The sequence below is a fragment of the Notamacropus eugenii genome, chromosome 3 (assembly GCF_028372415.1).
Source record: "Notamacropus eugenii isolate mMacEug1 chromosome 3, mMacEug1.pri_v2, whole genome shotgun sequence".
In the NCBI taxonomy this organism is placed as follows: domain Eukaryota; kingdom Metazoa; phylum Chordata; class Mammalia; order Diprotodontia; family Macropodidae; genus Notamacropus; species Notamacropus eugenii.
This window is the reverse complement of record NC_092874.1, coordinates 255,684,141-255,707,609: the sequence shown is the minus strand read 5'-3', so window position 1 is coordinate 255,707,609 and position 23,469 is coordinate 255,684,141. Positions and strand designations below refer to the sequence as shown.

Here is a 23,469-nt window from a genome sequence, read left to right as displayed (position 1 = left end):
AAACCAGGAAAGCAGTTACCACAATTCTTCCAAGATCACATTACCTTGGAACCACTCAGAACTTGCAGATCTCCAGAACTATCTCTGAAAGCAGCAGAATGGAAAACCGGAAGTTGGAGATAGTCCCTCCCTACTACTTGGTGACCAGAGCTCAGCTTTAACATAAAATTCAAAATCAAGACATAGTCTGGAAAAATGAGCAAACAATAACAAAATTGACCACAAAAAAACTACTGTGGTGGCAGGTCACACCAAGATGCAAATTCAGAAGAAGAGAATGCCATGAAAATAGCTTCAAGCAAAACCCAAAAGAAAAATTCTAATTGGATCCTAGCTCAACAAGAATTCCTAGAAGAATTAAAGAAAGTGATGAATGATAGAGGAAAAACTGGGAAAAGAAATGAGAGTGATACATGAAAATTATGAAAAGAGAATTAATACCTTGCTAAAAAGAGAAAAAAGAGAAATGAAAATAGCACCCTAAAAAACATAATTGACTTAATGGTAAAAGAAGCACAAAAATTTGCTGATAAAAAGTCCTTAAAAAGCAGAATTGTCCAAATTGAAAAGGGGGTATAAAAGTTCACTTTGGAAAAATAATTTCTTAAAAATTAAGAGTTGTGCAAGTGGTAGCTAATGACTCCATGAGACATCAAGAAACAATAAAACAAAGTCAAAAGAATAAAAAAAAAAGAAGAAAATGTGTAATATCTTGTAGGAAAAACAACTGACATGGAAAATAGATTGAGGAAAGAGAATTTAAGAATTGGACTGCCAGAAAGCCATGATCCAAAAAAGAACTTAGTCATCGTACTTTGATAAATTATAAAGGAAAACTGTCTGTATATTTTAGATCCAGAACACAAAATAGAAATAGAATCCATCAATCACATTCTGAAAAGAGATTCCAAAATGAGAATTTCAAGAAATATTAAAGCCAAATCTAGAGCTCCCAGGTCAAGGGAAAATATTGCAAGCATCCAGAAAGCAACAATTCAGATATCAGGGAGCCACTGTCAGGAACATAGATTTACTAGCTTCTACATTAAATATATGTCTTGGAGTATCATATTTCAGAAGGCAAAAAAGAGCTAGGATTACAACCAAGAAGAGCCTACCCAGCAAAACTGAATATAATCGTCCAAGGGGAAAGAATAGGTATTTAATGAAATAGAGGAATTTCAAGCATTCTTGATGAAAAGACCAGAGCTGAATAGAAAAATCTCACTTTCAGATACAAGAAAAAGCATAGAAAGGTAAATGTGAAAGAGAAATCATAAGGGAATTCAATGAGATTAAGCTGTTTGCCTTCCTATATGGAAAGATGATTTATGTAACTCCTGAGATCTTTATCATTATTAGGGCTGTTAAAAGCAGTTTACATAGACAGAAGGCATGGGTGTGAGTCGATCGTGTTGGTATGATCTCCAGAGAATATACATTGGAGGAAAGGAGAACGTAGAGGTAGATTGGGGAAAATTTTCTCATGTAAAGGAAGCTGGCAAAAGGAAGAGCTTGAGTGGTAGGGAAAATGGGGAGGGGATTGGCAGACAATGCTTGAACTTCACTCAGAATTAGTTCAAAGAGGGAAGAATTTGTGTGTGTGTGTGTGTGTGTATGTATGTGTGTGTGTGTGTATCTGTATCTTATTTGTGTATAGAAATCTGTCTTACCCAGTATGGAAATGGGAAGGGAAAAGGAGGTGGAGAGGGAGAGAGAGAGAGAGTAAAGGAGAACATTAAGGGAGGCAGTGGTTATTAGCAAAGTAGACTTTTGAGAGACAGGATAAAGAGAAAAGAATAAACTAGAAAAAGAATAAACTAGAAAACATACAGTGGGGTGAGTACTCACCCTTATGGATGATAGCAGAATGAATTAGAAACCAGCATCTAGTAATATGTTGTTTACAAAAGACATACTTGGAATTTGGCCACAATGTTCCTAGGAGTTTCTCTTTTTGGATCTCTTTCATGTGGTGTTCTGCGGATTCCTTGAATATTTATTTTGCCCTCTGGTTCTAGAATCTCAGGGCAGTTTTCCTTGATAATTTCATGAAAGATGATATCTAGGCTCTTCTTTTGATCATGGTTTTCAGGTAGTCCCAGAATTTTTACATTGTCTCTCCTGATTCTATTTTCCAGGTCAGTTGTTTTTCCAATAAGATATTTCACATTATCTTCCATTTTTTGAATCTTCTCGCTATGTTCTGTGATATCTGTCTTTCTCATAAAATCCTTAGCGTCCATCTGTGCCATTCCAGTTTTGAAAGATCTATTTTCTTCAGTGAGCTTTTGAATCTCCTTTTCCATTTGGCTAATTCTGCTTTTGAAAGCATTCTTCTCCTCATTGGCCTTTTGAACCTCTTTTGCCAATTGAGTTAGGCTAGTTTTCAAGGTGTTAATTTCTTCAACATTTTTTTGGTTCTCCTTTAGCAGGGAGCTGATCTGCTTTTCATGCTTCTCTTTCATCCCTCTCATTTCTCTTCCCAGTTTTTCCTCCACCTCTCTAACTTGATTTTCAAAATTCTTTTTGAGCTCTTCCATGGCCTGAGCCCATTGGGTGGGCTGGGGCACAGAATCCTTGATTTCTGTGTCTTTGCCTGATGGTAAGCATTGTTCTTCCTCATCAGAAAGGAAGGGAGGAAGTGTCTTTTCTCCAAGAAAGTACCCTTCAATAGTTTTATTTCTTTTCCCTTTTCTGGGCATTCTCCCCAGCCAGTGGCTTGACCTCTGAATATTCTCCTCACACCTACCTCGCCTCCTGATCCTCCCAGCCAGCATTTGGGGACTGGGATTGAAATGCTGCTTCCTGCCTTAGGGCTTTTGGTGGGGGCAGGGCTGCTATTCAGTGTGAGATTAAGTTCAGGTGGTCAGGTCGGGGCAGGGCCGCCTCTCAGGCTCAGTTCCCTCAGGGGGTTTATGTACAGACCTTCCACAATGGATCCAGGCTCCCGCCCACTTGGGGAGCCCCTGTCTGCAGCCGCCTCTCAGCTTCTACCTCCCGGGGGGGGGGGGGGCCCGAATCATGGGGGCACCCCACTCCCCTCTCGACCCGCCAATGAGACTCTCTCACCGACCCCCGTCACCTGTGGGTGGGGGGGCTTGTGCCGCCGCTGGAGATCCCGTCCCTGAAGCCTGCTCAGATCTGTTTCTCTCGGTGCCACAGCCGCGGCCGCAGCAGGTCCAGGCTGGGCTCCGCATCTGCAGCGCGACGGACGCTCCGTGAGAGGTTTGCAGGTCCCTCTGTGGGTGGAGGGACCCGCATGGCCACAGGATGTCCCGTCTTCGTAGCCCGCTCGGATCTTTTCCTCTCAGTGCCACGGCCGCTGCAGGGCTGCCCTCAGCTCCCATTCTCGGCGCCCAGTCCGCAGCGCGAAGGACCCCCCGCGAGAGGTTTGCAGGTGTCTCCGGAACAGAAATCTCCCTTGCTCCAATATTCCGTGGCCTCTGGGTGCAGAATTCACCGTGAGTTGGTCCCCTCTAGCCATTCTGTGGGTTGTGGGTTCGGAGCTATGTGTATGTGCGTCTTTCTACTCCGCCATCTTGGTTCCGCCCCCCACAAAAGACATACTTGGAACAGAAAGTCACACACAACGTTAAAATAAATGACAAGTAGAATCAGTTATGCTTCAGATAAAATGGAAAAGGCATGGGTAGCAATCATGAACTCAGACAAATCAAAAACAAAAATAGACCTTATGACAGATAATCAGGGAAACTAAATTTTGCTAAAAGGTACCATAGACAAGTAATATTAAAAAATTTTACCTTAAGTTTCTCTGATAAAGGCCTCATCACGTCTCAGATATATAAAGAATTGCATCAAATATATAAAAATAAGATCCATTCTCCAGTCGACAAATGGTCAAAGGAGATGAACAGGCAGATTTCAGAAGAAGAATCAAAGCTATCTTTCATCTTACTAAAAAATTCTCTAAATTTATTACAGAAATTCAAATTAAGACAACTTTGAGATACCACCTCTCATTTATCAGAAATGACAATGCTGGAAGGGGATGAGGGGAATTAGGTACACTAATGAACTATGGGCAGAATTGTAAATTGTTCCAGTCATTCTGAAAAACAATTTGGAACTGTGCCCAAAGGATTATAAAACTGTGCATACTCTTTTACCCAGCAATACCACCACAAGGTCAATATCCCAAAGAGATTTAAAAAAAAAAAGAACTTAAAGTTACAAAAATATTTGTCTTAACTCTTCTTGTGGTGGCAAAGAATTGGAAATCAAGGGAATATTCATCACTTGGGGAATGGTTGAACAAGTTGTGGCGTAGAAAGTACTACTGTGCTCTAAGAAATAATGAGGAGTGTAGTTTCAGAAAAACAGTGCAAGACCTATATGAACTGATGCAAAGTGAAGTGAGAACTGGGAGATCATTGTGTACGATAACAGCATTGTTGTAGTAATGATCACCTGGGAAAGACTTGGCTGCTCCATCAGTACAGTGATCCAGTGATTTCAGAGGACTTAGGGTGAAGAAATGTTGTCCACCTCCAAAGTGAGAACTGAGGAACTCTAAGTGCAAATCTGAGCTTTCTGCTTTAACTTTTTTTTACTTTTTAAAAAAATATCGCCAATGATGGAATGTTGCATGATTCCGCATGTACATTGATGTCATACTGTTTGCTTTCTCAGTGGTGGCAGAGGGATTGGGAGGGAGAGAGTTTGGAACTGAAAATTTAAAAAAAAAAGAATGTCAAAAATACATAAAAAATAATTTGTTAAAAATTGTTCTGATTGTGATCCTCAACCTTAGAAAGTATTCAGTGATTCTTTATTGTTTATGTGATGAAGTAGTCCACTTTACCTCTGGCATTTCAATTCCTTTGATCATTTGACCCCTTTCCAGCCTTAATTCCCACTACTCAACATATGTTCCGGTCCAGTCAAAATGGATTGGTTTGTTTCCCACAATTACTCTGTCTTTTCTCTCCTTTTTATCAGGCAGTTCCTCAAATCTTACCTCAAAGTCCTCTATGAAGGTTTAATTCACTTAGTATCTTAGTATGGTCTAGATTCATTTTCTCAAATTATTTTTTAAGAACTATTGTGTCTACAGTGGTCCATTACATTGTATTTTTATCATTCCACTAACAAGATGTTTCAGTAAAAATTTCTCATTTGGTTAAAACGTACAGCATGTCCAGTACTTGAGCATCCTCCAGTGGCCCCTTTAGCATAGTAGTTTTTACTCAGGACAGCTTGTACTGCAGCCAACATGGATTTTTAAGTTGCAGTATTAAGAAAAAAAATAGTGTTCTTTAGATAAATTATATATTTTTGAAACTTGTGTAAATTGAATCATTTTAATTGTACTGGATTTTTAAAAAAATTTACATTTTAAAAGTTTATTAGTTAGTTTTTGTTAGTTATTAGACTTCAGTTTTTATGGTGATTTTGATTGAACATGTTGATGTCAATTTTTTGTTTGGTTTTGTAGGTCTATAAAAATTTAAATAATGGCTCAGAAGTACATTTTTTTTTTTTTAGGAATATGAGTACTTTCTTCAGGAGATAATGCTGTTCTCTTAACATGGTGATTATGCTTTAGCAGTAGAAACTGGGGTTGGCTGTGGATGATGGAGTACCATTGGTAACTGTGGCTGTAACTAGTGAACATCTTGCACCTGACTAGAAATTTTTTTCTTGTAATTTAGAAAACTGAAGGTATATTTCAAACTATACTTTTGAGTTCTGAGTTGGTATTAGCTTTTTCTTTGTATATAGTTGAATTTTGGTGCTTTTATTAAAAACTGTTTATCTCTTAACATATGAAAATGGTTGATAGTGTAAAATAATATTGGATTGCTTTTTGTTCAGTTTAACAAAATTGTTCATGTATTAGATTCAGATCTTATTCTCCTTGTATAAAGGAATGTGTCTAATTGCAATTAGGACTAGTCCTCCATTGAAAGGGTTAAGGTTTTGTATCAGTTGTAGGTATTAATTGAATGAATTGTTATTTCAGTTTTAAATATTTGTTGGAACAGATATAAAAAATAATCATTACTGAAAGTTTTCTATAACTTTGGTTTTGTGGTTCAGTTTCAGTTGTGTCTGACTCTTCGATGACCTCATTTAGGGTTTTCTTAGCAAAGAGACCGGAGTGGTTTGCTGTTTTCTTCTCCTTTTCTATAGCTATCTTGTGAGAAAAAAATGATAGCTTTAGGTATAAATAGGTGTACTTAGAAACAATGCTAACGCATTCTTTTCCTACTGACCTGATCATTCTGTATTTTGCTTGCTCCTTTTCTTTTCCTCATTACTTATTTGTGAGTATTCTCAAAGGTCCAGTCATTGACTCCCTGCCTTTCTCTTTCTCCATTCTTTTTCTTGGTGAATTAATACTATCTGATATCCACTGTTATAAGTCTCAGATCTACATTTTTAGCCTTGACCTCTCAGCTACAAACTGGGTGCCTGTTGCCAAAATCCTCATTTTTAACTTAAGCTCAACTTTTCCAGAATTTGAACCCATCATCCATCCTTCCACCAAGCCCGTAGCATAGTCCTCCAGTATTCCTTATTTCTATCAAAAGAAACACCGTTTTCTCAGTCACTCAAGTTATAAACATTGCAGTAATCTTTTCTTTTTCTTGTTTTTCATCTGTTAAATTTGGTTACCAAGATTTATCTCTTTTACCATTTAAAATTCTCTCACATCCATCACTTCATGGACTTGTCCAGTCTCTCTGTCTTAGGCTTATATAGAATTGTTAGCCCATGTCCTGGACTTCAGTCCTTTCTGCTCTGATTCTCAGTATTGTTACTGTACTTTAAAAAAAAAATATCACAGAAGCTTAGAGGTAAAAAGACCCCTTTGAAGCTGTCTAATCCAGCACTTCTTAATCTTTTTCCACTTGTGACCCCTTCGTGACCCATAATTTAAGAAACGCTGGTCTAGTCTAGACCATATCTGAACATAATTTCTTCTGTATCAAATCTGACAAGTAGCAGTCCATTTCTTACTCGAAGACCTCTCATTAATTTTCAAGCTAAGTACTCCTAATTCCTTCAGGTGGTACTTATACTTTGTGATCTCAAAACTCTTTACCATCCTGGTTACTCTCCTGTGGATGTTCTCTAGCTTTCTTAAATGCAGCACAGAGAGGATTGAATGAGACTCCAACTGTCTAACCAGACAAAATACAGTGTGGTTTTTAACTCTCTGAACTGAACATCATGATTTTTTAGACAAAATTTCTAAGATTTAATTAGTCTTTGTGGCTACCCTATCACACTGTTGACCATTTAGTCCACTCACTAACCTATAACTTTTCCCCTAGATTACTTTATAGCTACATACAAAATAAAACATTTTGTACTTGTAAAGTTGGCTTTTGTTCCCCTCTGCACCATTATATTTATCTCTATTCATTTTTTTCTTATTAGCGTGGTCAACACTCTTGCTCTTCAAGATCTTTTGTTTTCTGTTACTCAACAGATTAACTCTCCCTTCTAGGACTTTTTTAAAAAATCTGTCATGTATGCTATTAATACCCTTATTCAAGTTACTCATAAAAGTGTTAAATAGCGCATGACCAGTGGGACCAATATTGTTTTGTTACTTTGCTGCTCAGAATCTTCCAGTGGCTCTCCCTTGACAATATGTTAAGTCCCAGTCCTCTCTTCTAGCCAGTTTCATCATTGTTCTCCAAGCCTCACTCATTTCTAGCGTTTGCCTTTAGTCATACTGTTACATCAACCCAGAATATACTTCTGCCTGTTTAAATCCTATCCATCCCCACAATGAACTCTTTTGTTATGAGAGCACTTCTAAAACTTGCCAAAACTACTTGAAACAGGAGTTTGATGTTATTTCTGGTGAATTTATGTTTAGTTGTTCAGAGTGCTGTAACACTTAATTGTTTAAATGTAGATCCTTTAGAACCTGGGTTTACATTTTTAGACCATGAAATGCTACTTTCTAAACTCAAGAAGTTAGGATTTTTCTGTTATCAGCTTAGGAAACTTTATTCATAACCATAAGCCAAATTATCATAAATCTCTATAGTTATAAACTGAATTCCTAAAAACCTAAGATGCTCTTTAAATCTAATGGATATATTTTATATACTTTTGACTGTTGAAAAAAGCACAGAAAAAAAGACTAAGCATTAAATATGGAATTTTCAAAATATACATTATTAAGCATAAAAAACACCTTTTTGTTTCTAGTACTGATTTGAAATAGGTAATTCCTGCCTCTAGCTGTCATATGGGAACTGATTGGACTTTTTTTCAGACAGATTGGTTCATAGTAATAGGGAATGGGGCATAGTAAATAATGTATTGGATTTGAGGTGCAAGAAATACCTTAGCTTTGTGATCATTAATGAGTCATTTACAGTTTCTCTCTTAAAAATGGTGCTAATGAAAGCAGTTACCTCTCAAAGTTGTTGTGAGGGTCAGATGAAGTAATACTTATTTTAAGGTGCTTCACAAACTTTAAATTGCTGTAAATATCAGCTATTTTATTATTATTCCCAAATATAATAATTCATTTTTTCTTGGGTAATTTTTGAAAAAATTTTGAAAAAAAGTGTAGAGTTATAGGTGACATGACTGCTATTTTGTTTATTATAATTTCAATTTGGCTAACTAACTAGGTTTCATAGAATTTAGAGCTAGAAGAAACTTCAGATCTCATCTAGTTAAAACTTTTTTTTTTACAGTCAAGGAACTTGAGGGCCAAAGAAATGAAGTGATAAACACAAGGTCACATAGGTAGTAAAGAGCCAAGTAGGATTTGAACTCCGATCCTTTCCAGATCTAGTGTTTTTTCCAACAAAGCAAGAAGATTTACTTTTAAGGATGATAGCAATTGCACATAATGTTCTCCCAAATGACAAATAGGTGAGACTAACAACTGTTATAACAATTCACATTTGTAAAGTTATGTTTTGCAGATAACTTTCTATACACTCTTTTATTTGATCCGTGCAACAATGTTGTGAAGTAGGTGCTATTGTGATCCCCATTTTATGTATGAAGAGACTAAGGCTCAGATTTTGTGACTGACTCCAAGTCACACAGTAGATATTTGAGGCTGGATTCAAACCCACTCAATTCTCCTGATTCCAGGCCTTGTGCTCTGTCCACTACATGTGCTGCCTCTTATGAGGATGCACTTTAAATGCACACTACCGTTTGCAAAAGGTTATTGTTCACAGCAGATGAGAAAATGTGTATCATCTAAACTGCTTTTTAAACTGTAAAGGATAATGTAAATAGCAGTGGATGATGTGTGTTTTCTGAAGTATACCCTCCTTTCCATACAGTAAGAAGGCTGTAGATATTACTATTTTGCATGTGATGGTAACACACTTAAAGGTGGTGGGGATGGGGTACATATTTATGAATCCATAATTCCAACTAGTAGATGAGAATAGTTGGATACATGCCACTGATTCTTTTTTTCTCCTCCTCAAATGTTGAGCAGGGTAGTTTATCTGTGATGCAATGGAACTGGATGGTCCAATAAAACTAAATAATAAATAATGGACTTCAGAAAAATTTTTCTATTTGGTAAATGTGAACACATAAGGTAAATGATTAGCCCAGGATGAGTTTACTAAGGTGTATTATTCACCTTGCTTCCTCTGCCCTTAGTTCCACTTCTGTGTACTAAACTCTTCTACTGCCTAAATTTGAATTATTGTAAGTATAGATAATTTATATTTTTTATTATAGTTATTTGTGTATGTCTTATTTCCTTTATCAAATTGAAGGAAATGTCTTATTTCCCATACTAGCTTGGCATAATGAATGGTGTTGGATTTGTAGTCAAGAAGATCTGGCTTAAAGTCCAGACTTACCCACTAACTGTGTGACCATGAGCAAGTTACCTGATGTCTCTGAGCTTCAGTTTGCTTGTATGTAAAATGGGAATAATAATAGCAATAATGAGATAATACATCAGAAGAATTTGGCAAGCCTTAAAGTCCTTTGTACATGTAAGCTGTCTTAACCTCCTTTGAATCAGACACAGTCATGTTCATCTTTGTGTCTCCTGTTGCTCAAAACTCTATCTTACACATAGTGGTTGTTTAATTGATTGAGTGAGAGACAGTGAACCAATAGAAAAATATCTTACCTGAGTGATGACTGAAGATGACTGAATCATGAATTCATGGAGGGAATTATGATTGTCAGTATTTTCCTTTTTCACTTTTCCCGTGTTATATTCTCCAGGTAGCCTTTCCAAACACATTTTGATTTTGATTTCACATAGTTCTTTATCTTTGAAAATCTTGTTTGATTTTACTCTAGGATATGGTCTAGAGAATTTAGAGAGCATCCATCACATGATCCGCATATAATGTGATAGTCTGTCGTTGGAAGTATGAAAGACCAATGAAAAAGATTAAGGTGTAGGATGACAAGTCAAACTCATATACAAATTTTGCCTTTATTGGATAGATTTTTATTTTTCATTCGTTAGGATCTAAACATAGTTTTAATACAGTATTTTCTTAACTACTTACTGGTATCTTAACTAAGATATTATTGATTTTATGTTTTAGTTATTTGAGTCTAGCATATTTTGAGTGTTTCACAAAGAAAAGACAAATACCTTGTTAACTTCTCCCTTGTCTTCCCCATCCACCCTATAAACCAATACCAGGGTCTAAACCTAGGAATCTAGAGCCTAAATTGCAGCTTCTTAAGGGGTCTGTGGGTAGATTTTAGGATGTCTGTGAACCCTTGGGGGTTGGGGAGGTGGCCAAGAAAATGTTTCTTTATCTCACTTTATTGGTGCATGTAAGGATGTAAACTCATTTTCTAAGTACTATCTTTTTGGCAGGTGTGTGTGTGTGTGTGTGTGTGTGTGTGTGTGTGTGTGTGTGTGTAGTAAGACACCACAAAATATTCTATTTAGACTTTTATCACAACTCAGTAATGTCATTCTACACTGGCTTTTAAAGATAGAGACTTACTGTAGTTTCATACATTATTCATTGTGAATAATAATAATCAGATCTTATATCAGATAATTGTGCTTTTTTTTATGTCTACATAAAATTGTGTTTTTCTTCACCCCACCACTCTTTCCCCATTTGCTGATATTCATTGATTCTCTTGGCAAAGGAAATTGTGAAAAGGATTGTGTTTGGGATCGGCTTGCAAAGCACGTAAAATAATTGCAAAATTAAAAGTGAATGTCATTACCAGTCTGAAGGTGTTATGCCAAATCCCAAGAGTGACAACGTTAAACACTGCCTCTAAAACACAGGGTGGAAAACACAGGGCGCATTCATTAGCTTCAACATTAGACAGAACCAGTACAAGGAATCAGTCTTCTCTATGAACCGAAGCAATTCTTCTGTCATAGGTAAGACACACATAAGGAGGTCAATCAGACTGAATTTTTAAAAATTAGAGTTGTGAATAATACTACTAGCATATATAAGTATTAAATTATTTGATTCCTTGAGAGATTTAGCATTTGCTTTTTTTGGTGTATGATAAAATGAAATTTGGCATTTTTAGACAGTTTCCTTCATTTCACATAATATATGTTAAATATATTTTTAAATGTTTCTTTTTTGAATTAATACAGTAACATTTTTAAATTACTTTTTTAAAGTCACAATTATTTTAATTTTTAAATTGCTTGTTAATTTCTTTCCTTAACTTTAGAAATACTCATTGAACAGCAAAAGAAAATTACCTGATAAAACTTAAGAAACAGAAATAAACCCTACAAAACATACTTAGCATCTACTCTTACTTGGTACCTTAGAGATTAATGCAGGAGTAAATCACACTCCACTTTAATGAGCATAAGACTTAACTGGTAAGGATAAGGCATATGTATATGACATATATTAAGATAAGACATATAAAACAACAATAAAAACCTCCAAGTAACCTAAAAGCAGGTACATGATGGGAGTGGTAAAGGATGGATATAAAGTTAGGAAAGCCCTTTTACTTAGGCAGGAGCAGTGAGATACAGACATAGGTCAACAGTAGATTGAATAAAATTTAGTTTTTCAGGCAATTAAAATTTAGACTATTGTCGAGTGAACAAGAATGTTAATGAATGGTAATTTGTAAAAGACCAGAATTGGAGAAAGATCACGAAAAAATAGTAATTTATGGGTTCAGAGGCATGATGTAAATGGATTTCTTTACTCCCTTCCCCGTTGTTTTTACTTTGCTTGCTAACTAGCTGTAAAAAACCCAAACATACCAAAACAAAACCCTTTCACTCTTGCTATGGTCTTCATAAATAGGAGGGAATCTCTATTTGGAAGCATCCATACATTCTCAGGGTTCACAGAACAAAATTCACCACAATTTCACACATATTTATTAAGTTCTTTCTGTGCAAAAGACATTTTGATACTTAGGAAATAGAAAGAAACAAACATCGTCCTTGCCCTCAGAAAATATACTGTACCCCTGGGTACAAATGGTGTACACAGTAATTAACTGAAAAATAATACCCAAGAAAGAAAGAAGATGAATAATTCCAGGGAAAGGAAAGGTCTGTTTAAGAGGTGATAATTGAGTTGTGCTTTAAAGGAAGCTGAGGAGGTGAGGAGTGTGGAGGGTGGAGGGAGTGATTTCTGGTGTGAAAGGAAAAGAAAAGGGGTAACCAGGGAGCAGGACACGTGCTGATGATTGATGGAAGGAAGAGGCCCCCAGGATCCTATAAATCCATAGGATATTCTGTCCTCTGAGTTCTTAATCTTGTTTACCTTTTTCCTCAAAGTTTCTTTTTCCATTTCTCCCTAAATCCTCATTTCGCCGGTACTCTAACTAGAATGGATGGTCTGGCCAGGGCACTGAAAAATTGAACATATGTATACTAATTTTAGCCGCCTCCTCGAGTAAATTTGGCTTAATTTTTTAAAAAAGTATCTGGCTCTAGGGTCTGAGGACCTGCATTTAAATCCCACCTTTAGTGTCTCTGGGCTGCAGTTTCTTTTTCTGTTAAGTGAGGGAGCTGGACTAGGTAGCTTTGGAGATCTCTTCCATTCTAGCTCTAGATTTATGGTTTTGTTTTTATTGGTGCTTTGTAACATATCCTGTGCACTTCCAAACATATCTTCCTTCCTTACTCAGCAAACTATTTCTTATAACAAAGATTTAAAAAGGGAGAGAAAAAGCAATAGAGAAAAATAAGTCACATTTGACACTATATGCAATATTCCACGCTTTCTACAGCAAAGAGGAAAAGGTGCGTTTTCTTTTCAAGGGTCAAGTTTTATTATAATTATGACACAGCATTCATTTTAATTTTTTTGTTTTGTTCACACTGTTGTAGTTATTCTCTTTATTTTTTTTTGGTTTTGCTATTTCAATTCTGCATCAGTTCATAAAAGCTTTATTTGTCTTTGTTGCCTTTTGTGTGGCTTCCATATTGTGAATTGAAACTTTGATTTTTGGATAATTTCTGCCTATTTTTCTAGGACATTTTAATCAAGCATCCAAATGACTAATATGTTCTCTCTTTCAGAGAGTTCCTATCTTGCTAGAGAAGTCAAGACAAAATATCTACTACTAATGGCTTGGAGTTGAGGGCACCCACTCTTGCCACAACCTGGCAAGTGCTAGGGAAAGGGGACTTTCTACCTCCAATCAGTACTGCAGTGGGAGATGTGTATTCCAAGCTAGAATTCTGAGAAAATTTCTCTTTTGGAATATTTAAACTGAATTTAGTTCCACCTGACTTTGCTGTTGGGCAATTTCTCGGTTTTGGTCAATGTATCTGTCAAAAACTTATTGGATTGAAGTTTAAATGTCATAGTGTTTGAAAGTGCTTCACAAACTTTAGAGTGCTTTATAAATATGTTATTCCACATGGTAGTTCATTTCCGTAATATTTTTAGTTGAGTACTCTACTTCTGGTACATTGGGTCTGTGGGGTAGGGGGGTGGTGTGTCTGTGGCTGTGTCTGTGTGTCTGTCTGTCTGTGTCTGTGTTGGGGAGATTTTTTTTCCTTTGAATGTTACTTAGTAAAATATTTTTGATATGTTTGAAAACACTTGGCCTTTATTTGTTTTATATGCTATGAAAAGCATTTATATTGATCATGTTAGATGCTGATAACATGAAACTTGCAGATTTCTTTTCAGGTCACTGTAGGATAATAAGGTTGTGTTTTAGAATTGTCATACTGTATTATCATCAGTGAGCCTTGAATATTCTTGAGCCTAAGCAGCTTCAGTGCCTTTCCTTTTTTCAAAGGGATGGGAGTGGATGAAGAACCTTTTTGCATGGATTTCTATTTTGGAGCAAAGGTCATTGTCTTTCTTCTTAATTTGCATGTTCTTTAAAAAGTTATTAATAGACTTTTTTTACTTAGCCTGAACTGCCAGAGATAGAGAATGGTTTTCTTATTTTATGAACTGTGTGCAGCGTAAGGAGGCTTGTTTTGCTTGTTGCTGAGTTAATATAAATCCCTCCTACCTCCTTTTCTGTGCAGAATATTTTATAAAGATGTATTTTTTTTAAAGTCTTGCTGTAGTAGTTGCCCTGTAAATACTTGATTATCAGTTTTGTGATTGGTTTTAATATCTTTTTGACTTTCTTCCTACTCTAGGTTTGATACTTAAATGATTTTAAAACTCTTTTCAGTGCTAGACTATACCTCTAGAATCTGGGCTTTCCTCATACTTACACATATCATATGACATGGTGTGTTAGTGGACCCCCAATGTTATTAGGAGAATCAGACTAAAGAATATGTTAATTGCTTAATTAACTCTGTAGCTGTAAGTTGCTACATAAAAGTATGAGCTGTTGTGATTCCTATGTAGTAAAGATTAAATTTTTATTATTTGACAAAGTTCTTTACATATTTGAAAAATCTGTCTTTCATCTGAGAGACCATATATGAAAAATTTCTCCCAGTTTTCTACTTTCTTTCTAACCTTGGCTACATTGGTTTTATTTGTATAAGAACTTTTTAATTTAATATAATCGAAATATCCATTTCACATGTCACATGCCCCTTTGGTTTAATAGATTGCAGATAGTTTTCTTTTATGATTTTATGAAGTATGGTATCATGGTTTTTAGGATGTCCAGTAATTCTTAAATTATCTCTTCTCAACCCATTTTCTAGGTCAGTTGTTTTTGATAATAGACACCTTATGTCTTATCCTGTTTTTTCTAATCTTTTGTCTTTAATATTTACTATCTCATGGAATTACTTACTTATAATTCCTCCATTCTGTTTTTTAGTGTATCCCTCAGATTTTCTGCCCACTGTTCTAGTCAGTTTATTCTCTTTCCATTGTTTTTCCTCTTATTTCATTTTGTTCAGATACTTTTATAATCTTTACAGCCAAGCCATTTGTTTTTCCTCTGGGACTCCGCTTTACATTATTGCAGATGGTTTTTTTTTGGGGGGGGGGCGCCTTACTTCTTAGGCTTCTTTCAATCCATAATGTCGCTGTTGTGTTCAGTGTTTTCTTCACTTTACTCATGTCTCTAGCCTCAGGTTTTGGTTCAGGTCTCTGACTTAGGTTACATTGTACTCCCTCCTGCATTCTTTGATGGCTTAGGAGAGATTCTACTTGGTCCTCCTCCCTCTCTAGTCTGGATGCTGCTGCCTCTGCTGTGACAGATGTGTGGTGGCTAAAGCTATGACCCACCCTCTGTAGGAAGACCTGGCTTCTTGCTTAGTCTCTCCGTGATTTGAATCAGGTTTTGGCTATGTCCCCTTCTCACTCTCCTCCTTGTGCAGTCCTCATTTGGGACCTGGCTCTGTGCCTTGCTCTGGCCCCAGTAGGTCCCAGTGAGATACTGTTAATTCTGCTGATCATAGGCCTCCTCCATGACCACTTTGTTCCACAAATAGTGCTCTGGCCCTGTCTTCTATGGTTTCTTCACTGGTTGATTGGGGTTTTACTTAGGCTGTTATACTGACCCTGTGTCCTGCAGTGGCCCTAAGTGCATTGCTTGAGACTATGCCATCTGTCTCATCTGGCTTATTGCCACTCTGATAATCTGCAGGCTTCTGGAAGTCTTTGCTCACCTCTGGACTGGATAAAGGTGCTTATAGTTATCTCCTCTTTGATTTTCTTATTGTACCTGCTGGTGTACTTTTAGAACTTTATTGGTATGTTTGTGGAAGATTTAGGGCCCTCATATTGCCATTTTAACTGGAAGAATGTGCAGTTTCTGTGCTTTGATTTTGTTATTATTTTTAAACTGACATTAAAGGACTTAAGCATTGAAACTTACGGTGGCCTTTACAATATTAACCTGCATATAATTTTGGAAAAATGTACCATTAATGTCAGCAAACTTGGTAACACCTTTTTCAGATTCAACTTACAAGCATTATCTCCTTTAATCTTCACAATAACCTAATAAGGTAGATAAGGTAGGTTATTAGTAGGACCAAAACCAGAACTGAGGTTTCCAAATTCCTAGTGTCCTTCCTAAGAGAATTCTTGAAGTGAATATTTAGAATTTTTTTTTTGGCCAAATCAACATTTTAAAACCTTTGTTGAAATGAGGTATATTTGCACTACCATTCAGGTTGTACACAAGATAGCATTGTGGAAAATATCTCAGTTGTTGATCATTTGAGAAATCAGTATTTGCTTTAGAGAGGATGGGCTTATAATCATGGAGCTTGGGAAAAATGATGAGTGAGACTTAATGGAAAGTGAGAATCGAAAAGTGTATTAACTGTTAGGAGTTAGTTTATGTAGTGCTTGAGGGCTTTTGGAGTGTGTGACAGATAGTATTCCATTTTACAGGACATGGAAAGAAGTTGTGTTACAGTTTTTTCACATTCCTTTAAGCCATGGTGATAATGTTATCTAACATATTTTTTAGCAGGGATTGTTTTTGTCTGCTGTATATTGTTAGCTAGAAGACTGTTTGATTGCACTTATCATACAGGGCCAGAGATAAAGTTATGTTATGATCCAGCCAAGGTGCAAACAAGAAAAGCTGTTCAGACCTTTCCTTTCCGCAGTGTCTTCCCTGCCTTTTGCAAGTTAGAAGTTATCAAACTACTATAGTAAGAATGAATTTCTTCTCACTGCCACTCTTCCCCCTTGAATATATAGCACAGAATAATCCTTTTTTTCCTTTGATTCCAGAAGAAAAAGAAAATACAGTTTTGGATATGTCAGTGATGTTCTATTTCAGCAATTCTCAACCTGGGGTCTGTGACCTTGTTTTTCAATAGTTTTTCAATACAGTTATTTCTTTTGCAGTCCTATGCGTTTATATTATGCATTTAAAAAGATTATTCTGAGAAGGGTGCATAGACTTCACCAAACTGCCAAAAGGGACCATAGTACTGAAAAGCTTTATGGACTTCTGTTATTTTGTAAGAAAAAGGAGGTAGCTGTAAAGTTTATGCACAGCAGGGAAGGACACTTCATCATGTGGGAGGACACAGAAAGATCTTGACAAGTGGTAACTGAATCAGCTGCTGTCCAGGTCACTGGGTGCTAATTATCAGGTAGGAGGATTTGTCATTAGACCAAATGAAAGGATGTAAATAGGTACAGAATACTTGTCAAATGCTAATATTAGCTAAGGTAGAAGCATCAGATTTTGGATACTGTTAGATGAAATTTCTTTGACATTTAAAGTTATCTGGGAAGCTGTCACAATGGTTTTGCCTTTGATTGTTAGCATAAATTGACCTGTTTGCTCTACTGGTAGATTTAATGATATGGCATACACAGTTTAAAATGTAATGTAGTTTTTTAGTTTTCTTTGGAAAGAAGCTTAAAATGCAAATATGAGGAGTGTTTTAAATGAAAGGCATGTGGCAATTGATTTTATGCCAAATATTTTGATAAATTGAAGAATTATAGATTATATCTCAGTGAAATTTGTTTCTGGGGAGCTTTTCTTTAGGTGTGCAAGATCATTATTACAAGATCATTTTAATCTATATTTGATTCATTTGCATTAATGTCACTCACATTTTTAGCTCTGTTAAAGTTGAAACTAAATGTTCACTGCTTTTGCTGATAATATCTTTGGAGCATGGTACTTGATGGAATAGCTTTCTTTATGAATTTTTAATTATGACTGAAACAGAAAGTGGACTAGATATACCTCTAGAAGTATCTGTTAAATACAAACCATGTTCTGTTTTTATAGTCGTTTCTGAAATGTGCACAGCTTCATAGGGAAAGAATAGGGAGATGTGAGTAAAGGGGGGAGGGGACTTAAAACAATGGCTGTGGAGCAAGCCTACAATTCTTAAGATGGAAAGAGAAATTGATTTCATTACTGCATTCTGCATCTCCAGGAAATGACTTTTGTTTTGGGTTTCTAAGGCAGCAAGTAGCAGTTCAATCAAAAGCGTGATCAGATGTGAAATGGAAGGGAGAAGCCTTTCCGGTTTATCAATTAATTTGAAAAAAAAGCAGCAGCATGGCTTAATGCCCTTTTCCATCCATCTCTCTATTCTTGTCTCTGTTTATTGCTGATTTGACAGTCTTCTGGTCCTTCTCCTTTGCTGTTGTGTATTTGTCCTTTGCTTGTACTACACTAGAACGTAAAGGAAAAGGCTGCCGTTGCTATCCTGCTATTCTAGCTAGCCTCCAGTGTGAGCATATACCTTAAACAGAGCTTCTAAGCCATGAAAGAGGAGAGTCCACAGCGACGTAGGTTTTCTTCCTGTACTGGGGTTTCGCCTCTTGTGTTTCCTCCACGAATTGATGGCCGAAAGCTTGTCCGGAATGCTTCATTTGGAGGATACAATGAACTTCCCCCTGCATTGCCAGGTTTGGTAGCTTTATCTTCAATTTTTCTCTTATTAGGCAGATTCTTGGTTAAGTAAGGCAAATGTTTTGGCCTTTTAAATAGCTTTTCTTTTTAGAAAAATTTGTAGTGAAGGGTTCTCTTTCAGAAACGGATATAGAGCTTTCTCCATTTATTTGTTTATCGTCTTTGAGGTTTGTCAGGAGATGTTTAAAACTTTGAATTCCATGTTTCAGAGTTCGAAGTCTTAAAACCACACGTTTTTACTTTAAACATAAATATCAGCATAATGGCCTTGTCTGGGAAAATGAAAACATTCCCTATGTTGGAGAGAAACTTAGAATTCTGAAATGATTCTAAACCAATTCCTTCAAAGGTTTTTGCAAAGGAGTTATATTCAGTCTGTCCATGCAGCTGTATTGTAACTATAATAAAATTCACATTCAGGTGAAATAATATCTGAGGTTTTAAATAATATCTGAGTATTAGCTGGAATGAACATTGCTATCACTGTAAATTTAAGCTTTGAAATTATTTTCCCTTGACTGCTCTCTAGACACAGAATAGTATGTATTTCTCGGTTCAGAGTAGAAACTAGTATTTTTGGAATGAGCATTAACAGATGTCTCAGAGTTCAAGGTACATGCAACATGATTGACAATGCAACATGGATATTGAGACAAAATTGGTCTTTGTTGTTTTAGAAGTTTCTGTTGCCATTAACAGTTACAATAATTTGTTTCTCTTTGTGCATAATACTTAAGGATAGATTCATGAATATTTTTTGTATGCTGCCCCAAGTCGCACTTATTCTTTAAAACGTCTGTATCTTTATGAAATAAAATGTACATATATGCTTTAATATTCACCTGAAAAGTAGTTACAAATTTGTGTTTAATTCATTTTTACATTTTTATTTTATTCAAAGACAAATTGTATATTACATTTTGACTGTAAACATATATTCCTGAGCCATGTTGATATATACACATATATGTACATATATGTAAATACTTATTTTAAGCTAGTGAAAGTTCCATATAGTTCATTTATAGATGGTCATTTTTTCAAATTGTGAATTTGCTTGATAGGTCCAAGAAAGTATATAGGACTTCAAAGCTGAACATGTGTATTAGAAGGAACAGGCGGAATAAGCAGTGCTCAGCCTCTAGGTAGTATAGCACACCTGCTGACCTGCTTTTCTGTCTCTAGGTTGTTTTATTGGTCCATCATGTGTCCTAGTGAACTTATGAGTGCCTTTTACTTACGTAAACATATCTAAAGTAGTAAATTTCACAATGTCTTCCTTATCTGACAAGTAACCTTGAAAAAATTCAGTGTTTTTTTAAAAATTTCTCTGAGTAGTTTAATGCTCAGTGGGCTTTACAAATAAAGTTTGGTTCCACTGCTGTTTTCCTTTCTCGTCATTTTCCCCTAGGCACTAGCTTGATAGCAAAAGCTGGTCTTGCTAACCTTCTGAATGAGAGTTGTAAAAAGAGACAGTAACTGCAGCAGTCACAGAATGTGAGGATTAACTAGATTGGATTATTTTTCTAATAGTTTTGCAATAGCACCTTTTTGCCCAGTCCTCTCTTTTCACAGATATGAAATAGGAGAGCTTTGTAAGTAATGGATGAAAGGCTGGGTGACATGAATATAATCACAGTGCAAAACTTCACATTTTGAAGATTGTTTACTCATCTAAGAGAGGGAGAAAATAATGACATTTTCTGAGTTTAAAATGTAGAAGAGGTTATAGTATCAAGTTGTTTTAATAGAAAAGTGAGTAAGCAATGGATTTTTTTCCAGTGGTGCTTGCAGTAGAAGGAAAAAAATAAAGGAAATTTTCTTCCCCATTTTGTCCTTAATGAAAAGAGAGGGCATTTTAGCATGATTTTTTTTTAATCCACTAAGAAGTAGTGAAATTAAGCTAAATCTCTAAAAAAAATTATTTTAGTTTTTAACATTCACTTTTGTAAGATTTTGAGTTCTAAATCCTCACCCACCCCCGGACACCATGCAGTCTGATATAGGCTATATAGGCACAATCATATTAAACATATTCACACATCAGTCATGTTGTGAAAAACGAATCAGAGCAAAAGGAAAAAATCATGAAAAAGAAAAAAGAAATAAAAAAAGGAGGAAATAGTATACTTTGCTCTGCATTCAGACTCCATAGTTCTTTCTCTGGATGTAGAGAGCATTTTCGATCATGAGTGTTTTGGAATTGTTTTAGATTATTGCATTATTCAGAAGAGCTAAGTCTAACAAAGTTGGTCATCGCACAGTGCTGCTGTTACAGTGTACGGTGTTCTCCTGGTTCTGCTCATTAAGTTAAGCTTTTAAAATACATGTTGCATTTCCTTCCCTTCCCCTCCCACCCCCAAAAGAAGATCTCAACCTTAATTTATACTATATCCAAAAGTCACCATGAAATGGAAAGTTGCTATCTTTAGAGGCTCAAAGGCCAGGGCTAAGTACGTCTCCTGTTTACTGGGCAAGTCACTTAGCTTCACAAAGTCTCCGCTTCCTAGTATTTCAAATAGGTTGTAATGATTAAATGAGATAATTCATATAAAATATTTTAGATATTTAAAGCACTCTATAAATCTGTCAGCCCTTGGCATAGTTTTAATGTTAAGAAGACTTCTTAAATTATTCCCATCAAACTAGAATGGAACAGGGTATTTAAAGACAGGTACAGTAAGCAGGAAAAGTGGCACCTGGCCTTCTGTATTGTTTAAGGAGATAGAAAAATGAAAGTCACAAAACCATTACTGTAAAATATGGATAATTAATTTTCATAACAAAAAAAGTTAAATTGGATTCATATCTTAAGGCAAATTAGTATAATATATTTTTATTTACAATATCTGCTTTGAGAGGGCAAAGACTTTTTTATATCAAATATTGTAACTGATTTTGTTTTTGTGGTCAGTAGAAGTTTAACTGGTAATTTTGTTATTGTTTCAGTCCTTGTGGTTGAAAATCTTTCTAAAATGTATTGATGTGCTTGCCAGCTTTATTAAATAGGAAATACTTACTGTAGGTGAGAAGAGGTGATAGCCAGCAGGAATTAAAAAACAAAATTTCAAAAGGCAGCAGTCTGACTGCACTTAATGTCAGGGCTGTTAGCCTGTTTTCTGACCACTTCCCTTAGCAGTGCAGTAGAGTAAGAATGAGTATTGAAGTTGGAATCAGGAGAGTCTTATTCTATTTTCCCTCTGCCACGTTTACTGCCTTTTTGTGACCTTTTGACAGGTCTTGTCACCTCTCTCATCTTCAGGTTTTCTCTGGGTTAAAGTAGATATCTTCTGAGATCTTCCCAATTCTAGATGTATGTTCCTCAAGGTGAATTTTGGAGTATTGAACATTTTACTGTGCCATTTATCTTCTGAAAATTGTTTGTTATTTACTACATTTCTTAGCTATAAGAGATTGGCTTGAATGGGTACTGATCCTAAGATGTATCTGAAATGTTTCTTTTGACTAAATGTGATCACCTGTTTTCTTGTGAGTTAGTTCCTTCCCTTAAAGTTGTGGTTTCTTGACAGTTTGAGTTACTTGAGTCCTAGTTAGTTAATTGAGGCTTTGTTGTGCCATTTATTTCAAACAGGGGATACTGGTACCTCTTCTTATTTAAGGTATAGCGGATACCTTTGAAATCTCAGTTAAATGAATAGGAACAGAGTCCCTTTTGTCATGTTAGTAGGATACTCTTAATTTTGTCTGAGTTATACCAATTTAGGCAGAGTCTGGATATATGTACATAAATGAAAGTGAAAGAAACATGTACTCCCTTGCCTTCTTTCAAGAAGCAGCTTAAATTTCACTGTCATGAGGTCTTTCTCAATTCCTTCCCCCCTTAGACTTTTGTCTTTTCTCAACCTTTCATCTATTCTGTATTTACCTTTTAAATAACTGTTTATTTACATATTGTCCTTCTCCCTCCTTGGAATTAAAAGCTATATTGTAAACTCCTTGAAGGTGAGCACGGAGTCTTTTTTTTGCTTTTCTTTGCATCACTAGCACTTCCACACAGTACCTGGTATATTTTAAGTGCTTGCTGACTGAAGTAAAGCTTGTTTGTTGAATAATTTGTACAGAGAAATATATAAATATGTACACAAAAGTGCTAAGTGCTTAGAGAGGGTAGAAATGGAAAGGTGAAGAAGGGATGAGTCGTGCACATTATGGACATATTTAATAGTCTTGTGGCCGAAAAGAGGGAAGGGGTGGGTAGTACATGTGCCAGAGATGGCAAAGGGGATTGCCTAATGAGGAAAGTAAGCTTGATAAGTGCTTTGTACATAGTGAGCACTTAATAAATATTTAAGACATTTAAAGTAGCACATTAAATATTTGATGATGATGTGGTGACTACAATTTGTTCATTATCTTAAAACTTCAGTCAGGAAAATATTTTATTCAAAAGGATGACATTTGTAGGATTCTGAGTCAGAGAACTAACACAAGAACAATAAGAAGAGATTCTTCCTGGTGTTTGTAGAACAGATTAAGATCTAGAGTTTTTGCCAGACTTTCCCTGGACTAAGGCTGGCTGTGGGAGCAGGAAGCATATACATGTGTGAGACTGAAGAATTTCCATTGGAGTGGTTTGGGTTGCAACTTAAGAAGCATCAGAGCCATGGGAAGATTAGTCCTTAAACTTGGGTTCTAGGAGAAAGAACATTTGAGTGATAGTGCTGCCCATGGAAAGGAGTAGTAGGTAATGTGTAT

General features: G+C 35.9%; 1 protein-coding gene across 9 annotated transcripts in view; it reads left to right on the top strand.

The window, feature by feature from the left end:
• OSBPL8 (oxysterol binding protein like 8) overlaps nt 1-23,469 on the top strand; it is a 222,682-nt gene that overhangs the window by 118,345 nt on the left and 80,868 nt on the right. Inside the window, exon 1 of one of the 9 annotated variants that reach the window (XM_072655425.1) lies at nt 15,419-18,749. The exons of the other annotated variants lie outside the window; for them this stretch is intronic. Within the exon in view, the coding sequence (XP_072511526.1) occupies nt 18,605-18,749 (145 nt within the window). The 5' untranslated portion in view covers nt 15,419-18,604. Of the gene's footprint in view, nt 1-15,418; nt 18,750-23,469 lie in introns of those variants that run through there. 9 annotated transcript variants of the gene reach the window in all.